General features: G+C 35.8%; 1 protein-coding gene across 1 annotated transcript; it reads left to right on the forward strand.

The window, feature by feature from the left end:
- Positions 1-37: 37 nt before the first annotated feature.
- Positions 38-9949, forward strand: LOC128860253 (serine/threonine kinase NLK-like). The gene is made up of 2 exons (XM_054097645.1): positions 38-1050; positions 7994-9949. Exon 2 carries the CDS (start codon positions 8385-8387, stop codon positions 8790-8792), a length of 408 nt encoding a protein of 135 aa, XP_053953620.1. The 5' UTR covers positions 38-1050; positions 7994-8384; the 3' UTR covers positions 8793-9949.
- Positions 9950-10928: the final 979 nt, after the last annotated feature.

Below are 10928 nucleotides of genomic sequence, written 5' to 3' on the forward strand. Positions count from 1 at the left end.
CCAACATGTTCGTTTGCTTTTCGACTCTCTTCGCTGTTCATCGACAAAAAGGGTGGCTGCAATCGTAAAAAAAACGGTGAGTGAATTGGTTGCCAGTGCGGCGTGTAGTAAAATTCCACAAAAAATTTGTGTACTTATTTTTCTGCAAGAGGCAAACAAAAGCATTTTCACTTGTAAAATCAATTGGTTTTCACGAATGAGCAGAAAATTCATTGCAATTCAGTTTTATTGCGTGCAGTGCATAAAATTTGAAAAACAACCAAAAAAAAATTTAACAAGAATTGAAGCAAAGAACCCGCAGAAAATTGGTGTAAATGCAAAGTGTGTGAGAATCTAACAAAAAGCAATTAAGATTTTATTCGCGGCTGGTTTTCCAATGTTTTCTGTCCCCTCACTCTTGGTGTTCGTAAAATATAATCGTCAAAATTAATGTGGTTAATAAATTAATAATAAAAAAAAACTCTAATGTTAACAAAGTAACGTTGGAGCTAATAGTGAAGAAATAAAAATTAAATTAATCATGTAAACAAAAAAGTGAGACAGAGTAAAAAGAGATATTGTTTGTTAGCAAGAAGAAAAAAAAGTAAAGAAAAACGTATTAATACAAGTAAGCTGGAAAAAATTAGTGGAAAGCGGAAGAACGTGAAACAAACCAGAGAAATGCGCTAGTCGAGGCTTATCTATTATTGTTGTTGGCCCCACAAAATGTTTAATGCTTGCCTGCACACCGTCTAACAACTGCCCTAACTTCAGTTAAACAGCCATTAATTTACTTGCCGTACCTGGAAACGTGGAACGCCTCTCGCCTGTTCAGCTTCCGTAGTGCATACATATATATGTATGTACATGTGTTTACATGCCATTTATTTGGGTTTAAATAACTACAACAAAGAATTAAGAAAAAAATATTGTAAATTTATAATTTGTAAGCGGAATTCGCAATTGTCATCAGTCAGCTTAAAACAGCGCACTATCCATTGCAAATTTGTGAAAGAAAGGAATTTTGCGGCTTCCGCACTCAATGCCATTGCAAGCCTAGCGTTTTCAAAGGTGAGTTTTGTTTATTTTTTGCCTGAACTCAATATTTCTCAATTTGAGAATTTTCGTTTCAACTAATTATGTGATATATCAGTAAAGTTTGCGGCTTTTTTAATTATCTGCATGTGATTGCATGTGTGATGCCAAGACGCCTAACTTCTAGCATTTTATTGTATCCTCATTATTTGCTGACATTGCGAAAATATTGTCATACGTCCTCTGAAAATGTGTGGTAATTCACTTGAGAGTGGAACAAGAAATTTTTAAAGCTTCCGCAAATTGTGCATCTACTTCATGTAACCAAATCTTATTATTATTATTTACTTATTAAAATATAATTAAAATTATAGATTATTCTAGTGCAATTGCACTAGCTACCAGGGGTTAGTCAAATGATAGTAAAAGTAAATTATAAATTGAAAAATATTTATCGGTTTCGGAAAATGTGACATTTCTATAAGATTTGCCCTAAAAGGTATGGAGAGAATATTGATTGGATCTGTGTTCTCTATAACCAAATATATAAATAAATCTCATAGTTATATATATATACATATATGTTTATATATATTGAAATAGAACGATTAACTTCATATTTTTGTAACAATTGGAGTTTTCCTACAACTATTTTTTTTACGAATTTGTCTACACAGATAAACAAAAATCAGATGAACAGCGCTCACCCTCACTCTTTGTAGCGGGATGGAAATGTCACACATTTACCTGCTTTGAGTACAACAGTTTGGGCAAGAAAACCTACACAATAACTATGCAAAGAAAATCAAACGAAGATTTTACAACTCTGACTCAAAGTAGAATAAATGCGACATTATTGCGAGACAAAGAAAATACCATTAGTGGTTTTGCTGCAAAGTAGGCATTTTTTGAACAGAGAGTTGGCAAATTTCACAAATAAAGAATTTCTTTATGGTCTGCACGGTTACATTTATGACTACGACATTATCGTACGTCACCTCTAATCGATTGCAGTGTTGCCCATAGATAGATTCGACCAGCAGATTTATGTAGTTATGGTTATATCGCCTCTATTTTGCGCTTTAATCCCTTTAAGGACGATTGATAACGTTCGGTGCGAATGGTAGCTCTGATATTAAGCAAAACGAAATTTTCATATGCGCTCAAGGCGAATCTATTAAAGGTGGTATCGGTAAATCAGCTGATATGTTTTTTTTGTTTCGCCGTGTTCATGTGGCTGTCAGCACAGAATGAAACAAGTCGAATTAATTCTTTGTTTTCTACTTTGCCAATACTTTGCTTTGACAAACAAATGTACAAAACTTTGTTGTTGGTCTAGTGCCACCACTTTTAATAAATGCGGCTTGTATGCGCTGCTCCAAGGCGTATTATATTCCATATCAACTGATTTGTTTTTGTTTTTGCGATTTGATAGTTTGAGTGTCAGTGATGTTTTTTGGTTGTTGCTTCATTTGCTTATATTCGGTTTGAAATTTTGACATTAAAATTTTGTTTATATAAATTTTGTTATCCTTTTGTGGACTCGCCTTACTTTCCACCTGATTCGCTGTCTCCACTAGCGTGCATGCCAAATACATCTCAAGCGTGACGTTTATAGCAGAGATCTTTTCTGCGTGGGTCTTTCAGCACATAAGATTTCAATTAAAAAATGTTTGTCAGGTATTTGCTCACCTCTATTACAAATGTTGCTAAATAAATGAATAAATATTAATTTTGTGCTAAAGGCAGTTCTCTGTAACACAAACAATAATTAAAATGGCGCCAAAGAAATCTGAATTATATAATTTCAAAATATCACCATATAAGGCGAAAAAAAAAAATTATAAAAATCATGTGCATTTATCCGTTCTTACTTAAAGCAGAGTTGCGACGAAATAAAAATGTAACTGTAAATGTTTATGCCAAGGCGAATCTATGCAAGGTGATATCGATTAGATAAATACAATCATCAGGCGGTTTAACATTCAACCTTGAAAACGAACCTTTTTAATATTTCATCCGAAGAAGAAGAGTTAAAGTAAACGCAAATACTCTCTCGTTTGACAATCAGCCACCAACCAGTTGATGAAACAACACCACCTTGTACAGATTCGCCTTAAGGTCTGATTATGCATACAGTCCAATCGTGATAGTCCGACACATACGGGACCGAGTCGTTGTCGGATTATCAAATATTCCGGACTACCGAAGGTTCCATTTAATGACACGAAAAGACAGAAAAAAATCACATCAACACCGTCAGAAATCGCGAGAGAACTGGCGTCGTTCAAATCTAATGACAAATACGTTGTGACCGGGAAACAAAACACAATCCCCCTCTGCTGCTCTGCTACGACTGATCAAAATAAAATAATGCCAATTGCATCCATAGACGTTATGAGGTTGTCGGATTACCGAACGTGTCGGATTAAGAAATGTCGGACTATCACGATTGTACTGTACTTGGTACAACATTAAAGTACGTTCACATATGCAGTAATTAGCAATAAATCCACGAAACTAGTCTACCCACATTTGGCAGATTACCTGCAAAGTTGACAATCAGCTGTCAATACTATTTTGAAAGATTTTTTTTTATAGAAATTGCTTTGGTGAAATATTTTGGAGTTTTTGGTTTGTTTCACAATTAAGGATAGGAAGAAAAGACAAGGAATAGTTAATTTACAGTGTTATACGGCGGCCGCCGTAGCCGAATGGGTTGGTGCGTGATTACCATTCGGAATTTACCGAGAGGTCGTTAGTTCGAATCTCGGTGAAGGCAAAATTAATAAAAAAAAAAACATTTTTCTAATAGCGGTCGCCCCTCGGCAGGCAATGGCAAACCTCCGAGTGTGAAATATCTGCCGTTCGGAGTCGGCTTGAAACTGTAGGTCCCTCCATTTGTGGAACAACATCAAGACGCACACCACAAATAGGAGGAGGAGCTCGGCCAAACACCTAACAGAAGTGTACGCGCCAATTATTTATTTATTTTTTATACGATACCTGGGGATGATATCTACATTTTCACTGATAGCCAGGCGGCGATAAAATCCCTCACAAAACAGTCGATAACCTCCAAGGTAGCCATGAAATGCCGCGCATCTCTTTACGAGGTGGCTGAGTCATTTCACCCAATGATAACATGGGTTCCTGGCTATTGCGACATTGAGGGGAACTGCAGAGGCGATGAACTAGCGAAAATCGGTACCAAATTGACTGATGAGTACATAGATAACGATATAGGTATACCCTTGCAAACATGTAGACTACGTATCCGTGAGGAAATTCTAAGAGTAGCGAATGAAAGATAGCGTAACGAAGGCACTTGCAAAATAGCCCGACAGATGTGGCCGACTCTCAATGCTAATCGCACAGAACTTCTACTAGGAAGAGATGAGCACAGCCTTAACACACTGATTTCAGTTATTACGGTACACTGCCTTATCGGTAGACACGCCCAGAGAATGGGTGTGCAAACACATGACTTCTGCAGAAGTTGTCTAGACGAGGAAGAGGAAGAGACGATCCCCACCTTCTGTGTCACTGTCCTGCTCTATCCAGACGTACATAGACTCGCCATTTTGGGCGGACATTTCTTCAACGTGTTAGAAGACCTCGGCTCTGTCGAAATGAAATATCTTGCGAAATTTTTGAATAGCACACATTGGTTTCAGGAGGGATAGGGGCTAGTTCCCCACGCGGCATCACAATGGACCATGAGCCTGAGTGTGTTCTACAATGGACAACCGCTTCAACCTAACCTAACCTAATAGTTAATTTAACTGCGCAATTTGCTGTTAATAATAAACAGTTGGAGCAAATCCGTTAACGACATTTACTGAGGTTTCAAAATATTATGACAGCAATGCACAGGCGAATTTCGTAATTACATTTTATAATAAGTAATAAGAGGACAAAGCGTTTATGGATACACGTCCATAGTTTTTCAAGTTTTTCTGTAATATGAGTGCATAATTAATAATATTTAAAGGGTGATCTAGAAATTTCACAAAATCGATTTTATATTTTTTCGATATTTCGAAAGTATCTTAAGAATATACTGTGAAATTTTCATGCGGAAATTTGAAATATTATAGCTTCTACAGCCCATTAACTAGGTAGAGAGCGGACCGCGCGCTCCTGTATCTCAAACTTTAAACTCGTTTACTCGAAACGACTATTTTTGGGTCTGGTGTTGTCAAAAAAAAAAAAAAAGAATTAACCGTATCGTCTGAAATTTTAATATGTTCATAACATCAATGACTATCGCCCGTACTAGAATCAGATTATTACTTCAATTAGTTCGTATTTTCTTTAATTAAAAAACTGAAAAAACCCCGATTTTTAGGGTGTCAACCGCGCCATTTTGTAAATTTTTTTTGTTTTTTTTTTAATTATAGTACGGGACATAGCTTAGCCCTTACTGATTAATATTTTTTTTTTGTTTTTGTGTTTTAGATAGATAGAAGAGCCAAAATGGGCAACACCGTCCAACACCAATTTTTCGGTAGGGCCAACTTCAGCGCCATTTTTTGAATTATTAAAATTAATTTTTTTTTCATTTTTGTATGTGAAAGAAGTTTAATTTAAGGCTAAAAAACTTTCAATATCGTTTTCCATTTTTTTATTGTGAAAGTAAAAATAATTTTTTTTTTCATTTTGTATGTCAAAGAAGTTAAATATAAGGCCGAAAAAATGTAAATATCGTTTTTATTTGTTTTTATTGTAAAAAAATAGTTCTGAAAATACTCTACGTTTTCGCGCTCTAAACCACCCTTAACAAAAATTTTATTAGAATTATGTCTACAAGCCTGTTTCCTTTGACGGCGTACGTTTTATTTAGTTTTTTCTTTGACGTCTCTCTTTATATTCCTAAAAACAATAATGGATAACACAGGGCTGTAAAAAGTATCGTAATAATCCAGGATTATTTTATAATCTCAGATTTTGGGGGAGAAATTTTGTATACGTCGTCTCGCTTTTTAAATACGGAATGGGAGTTCAGCACGAAAATTATTAGAATACTTGGCATTTCTTAAAAAAAAATCATATACTTACAATTATGCTTTGATACCATAATGTTGACCATTACCTGTAAAAAAAAATTTGGGAAGAAAAAACCGTCTACAGCCATCCAATGCTGTTGATGTAGTGGAGGAGAGAAAAGGGATCTAGGCTGGAGAATTTCTTCAAGCTACCTCCAAAGTGCACGCCTAGAAATCTCAAGCGCCTAGCCGCCAGAGCCGGAACAATTATCCTATACTAATTAATAAAATATCGGCAGGCAATGGCAAACCTCCGAGTGTATTTCTGCCATGAAAAAGCTCCTCATAAAAATATCTGCCGTTCGGAGTCGGCTTGAAACTGTAGGTCCCTCCATTTGTGGAACAACATCAAGACGCACACCACAAATAGGAGGAGGAGCTCGGCCAAACACCTAACAGAAGTGTACACGCCAATTATTTATTTATTTTTTTATTAATAAAATATGATTTTCATGCAAATTTTTAAAAATATTGTTGCTTAACAAAACTTGCAGCAAAGTCGTGATAACTCTATAGATTGCTAATTTTTCGTAAGTTGTTCTTATTTCCGGGAGACATAAGCAAAATGCATGCAACAGAATTTTATCTGACAGAATTTTATCGCGAAGTTGTGCGATGTACATACGTATACTATAGTCTGATCTTAAAGTTTGAAATTTTGATTGATATTCCTTAATTTTTTTTTTTTTTAATTTGTACAAAGCTTGACACTTTAGCTGTATAGTTTTTTGCGGCATGAACTATATTTAAGAAAAAAAAAAATTAAAAGAAGAAAAACCAAAATTTAAAACAAAAAATTAAAAAAAAAATTTTAAATAAATAAAAAATTAAAAAAAAAAATTAAAACAAAAAATTAAAAAAAAAAAAAAAATTTAAAACAAAAAATTAAAAAAAAAAATAAAAAATTAAAAAATAGTTAAAAATTAAAAAAAAAAATTGAAAAATTAAAAAAAAAAAAAAAAAAATACAAATAAATTTTTTTTTTTTAAATAGTTAAAATTTCGTGGTATGTCGCGTTTCTATTATTGCATACAGGTTTTATTGTTTTACTTACGGTTTACATTATTGAGTTCTTGAGTTCATATATTAAGGGGGGAAACCGGTTTAGGAGGCCAAAATTTTGGTGTTTTCCGAGAATTTTTTGAACAAAGAAGGAATAAGCAGAAATTGTTTAAGTTTAGAGGATATTTTATTTATATTCTTAGGTCACTTATAAATTTTTTTGAAGCTCTGAAATCAACAGCATTTTTTTTTCATTAACAATATATTTCCTAAGAATATGAACCTAATTGTGGTAAAAAATATTGAAAATTGCATGCTTTTGAGGCGCTTGAACACAAAGTAGTCTTTTTATACCATATTTTTTCATCTATTTTGCTTAAAAAAATATATTTTAAATAATAATATAGTCCCAGAATTGGGTTCATATAGATTAGAAATGAATACAGAAAAAATCCCGAAAAATTTTAGAACGATTGGTCGATAACTTTTCAAGTTAGAATTCCCACTAATTCAAACAAAGTAGTTTCTAGAAAAACGTCGTTCTAACTAACGCGTGCTACGGTGCGGAACCGACGGGCAGTCACTTAAGTGCTCATAGAATCGGGAATAATGCGAATCTCGCTTTAAAAATTTGACCACATATTCTTGAGTAGTTATACTAACGATTTATGCAATAAAAAAAATCGATTTTTTGATCGATCTAAACTGGTTTCCCCCCTTAAAATAAATTCATTTTAAACTTAATTAAATTCAGTTTCATCGATGCGTGCGTGCACATTAGTGATAAGTGGCACATTTACTTACTTACGTATGAAAATATGATGTTCTACATATACATACATATACACATACATACACACATACATCTATACCTACACTGTTCAAGTGATAACTTTCGAAAAATAATGTAATTTCTTTTTTTTTTACAGCATGTAATCAACGCTTCAATAAATCTAAAAAAACGCCGTTGCTCTCCGTTAAAGTTTTTGTAAAAAGTAATCTCTTGATTAGTAGATATGTATTAAATAAAAATAATAACACAGTGTTTGTTCGTGTAAATGTCAGTTTCAAAGTGTTGCAAAAAATATTAATTAGCAAAAGTAGTAATTGTGTGTATATAGTATAATTAAAGAAATTAAAAATTTCATAAAATCAAATATAATATTAATATCCATTATCCATTAATTTATTGCATAAAAAATCAATTACAAGTATTTTAACGCATTAAATCGCATTATCGCAAATCGTTGACGTGTCGCGCGTGCTCGTTTTTTACTGTTGCCGTTGGAAATTTGCATTAATTGTATGGCAATTTGTTGAATGGCGGCCATTGTTGGCCCCAAAAGGCAAACCGTAAACGGTATAAGGGTCAATCCCAATCCCAATCATAGTCATAATCACATTAGCGGTCGTGTTCATAGTCGCACTGGTGGCATAAGCGCTAACAACATCAGTCGGTTTAACATCAGCTCCAGCGCCAGCGCCAGCACCAGCTCCAAACAGTTTAGTCATACGGCAGTAGTGCCCGTCGCTGCACCCACGTCGCGTCCTCGTTCGCATATTTCGATGAGCGTATCAATGTCACTGGTACAAGGAGGAGCTGCTGGCGGTGCCCCACAAGGTGCCATTTTAGCTGCTGCAGCACCATATTACCAGCCACCCGCTGTGCCACAGGATGTTCAGCCGGATCGTCCAATTGGCTATGGTGCTTTCGGAGTTGTATGGTGAGTAAAATATGGAAAATTATTATTTGTAATACTTGCTTTGTAATTGTAAAGAAATTTCCCTAATTGATGTGCCCATGTATTTGAGTGCAGCTGCTTGTTGGTGTGCTCTGTGTAAGGCATAAGGCTTTTCTTATTTCCCCGGTTGGTTATGCGTTTTATACTTTTCATATTACTTGGACTTTAATCCATTGGCACAATGGCATTGCAGTGCCGCGTTGATATTACAATTTCCTGTGCCTTAATATTACAGGTTTTTCTTAGCCGGTGTTTAAAGGAATATCGTGCGCGCCTTAGCCACCACCATAAAGGAAAGCAAATCCATCAACCACCACAGTGGTAGTTGTAATATGCCGCTTTAAGCCAACAACAAAAACAATAGTGAAGGGTTATCAAGTTTTAAATAGATTTACAACATTTTGCTGTGACAAAATAAATTTTAAGGGTGTCCCTTAAAACTAAATCTTACGGAAGACGTCTGTAATTTCAAATGCTTACATTTCTGCTACATAATTTCCATTTTCATATTTCCACATATACGAATTATAAAATACACGCGACGTACGTTTGGCTTTTGTTTATTTTGGGAGCTCATATTGCAGTGTGTGAGTGTGTGCGGCGCGATTAACGTCAACTGGGAAGCGCGCATTTTGATTCGTTCAAATCTTTACAAAATCATTTGATCCTTAGAGTTCTTTCCTGTTTTAATCTTTATGTGCCACCACCGGCACACATTGCATTTGGCTTCGTCAAGCAAAGGTTCATTGGCTTTTGCAGACGCTGTAGGTTGTTGCTGCGCGCTCGCGCTTATACTCGTACATAAATGGGGTAAAGCGGCGTTCAGGCAATATTCACTGTGGCTTTCAGCATTACAAAGTGTAGCGTTCATATTTTGTCTAGGGCTAGGGCTTGGGCATATAAATATGTATCCGTATGCACATAGGTATGTGTGTGTGTGTGTGAATTTGTAAGTTGAGCTGCCTGCATCTCCTCGTTTCAGCTGTCGTTTGTGTATGGCTGTTGTAACTGCTACTGCATTAACATTTACAACACCACTACACAGCAGCCCCTGTTCATTTCTCGTTCATTGAGGGTTGCTTACACTCAAATATTCTTCCTAAATACTTGGCTGGCTAGCTGGCTGTTGTTCGCATAGGAAATTGTTTGTAAAAATTTTTTTTATATATTTTTTTTTTCAATTTGAATCAACTGCAATTTGGATTTAATATGCCGCCGCTGCTACTAATGATGAACTTTTTCATATTTCATGTACATCTGCATGTTTTTATATGTGCGTTTGGTTACCCAATAAACCTTTGTCTCTTGAATATCAATTCAAAAATTATTGGAAAACGAATCTCGTTTTCAAGTCTCCGCATGGAAAAGGTTGCATGTCCCCTTCGAGCACTGGGCCATTCTCCATCAAAGTGGAACCTTCAATATCCAATGTATTTTACCTCCGTTGTCAGTTCGAAATCCAGCCCATTCTCGAAGAGAAGAATATGACAACTGCTAATTGCCTCCTTTCGAATGTATTTTCAATATACGATGAATGTTCAAGGCGAATTGAGTACATTATTAATGACTGTTGGAAAATTAAGGTTGGAAACAAGGCGAATTTATTACAGGTGACAGCAAACACATATAAGTAAAACCCTACATGTATTTGTTGTTGCGTTTGGTGCAAGCATCATGTCAAAATCAGCAAGCAAGCGAAAAATTCAGCTGGGTGAATGCTGGAGGATGGTTCCATGTGTAGAAGTCCACGCAAGTGGGGAAAGTTACTGATCGCCATTCACTTGGGAGTGGCCAGGACGATACTTCTGAATATGGTTCAAGCAGCTCACAACGGCCGGGATTAGCCCACGTATCCTCTGGGTAGCTCCCGAACACCCGTTCGGGAGTGAGCTAACGTGAGAAGGCGAAGCATTCCAGGATAGCTGGTTGTGCGCTGGGTTTGGGACCCGCCACTTAAAAATCCCCCCCAATGAAAAGAATTACAAAGCCTCGGATGAGAACTGCCTTTACTGATGACGACCCCTGCAAACGAAATAAGGAATATGATTTGAGGGCATGCACCTGGAATGTCCGGTCCCTTAATGGGGAAGGTGCCTCTGCCCGGCTGGTTGATGTCCTCGTG

Source organism: Anastrepha ludens, chromosome 4 (genome assembly GCF_028408465.1).
Source record: "Anastrepha ludens isolate Willacy chromosome 4, idAnaLude1.1, whole genome shotgun sequence".
Taxonomy (NCBI): domain Eukaryota; kingdom Metazoa; phylum Arthropoda; class Insecta; order Diptera; family Tephritidae; genus Anastrepha; species Anastrepha ludens.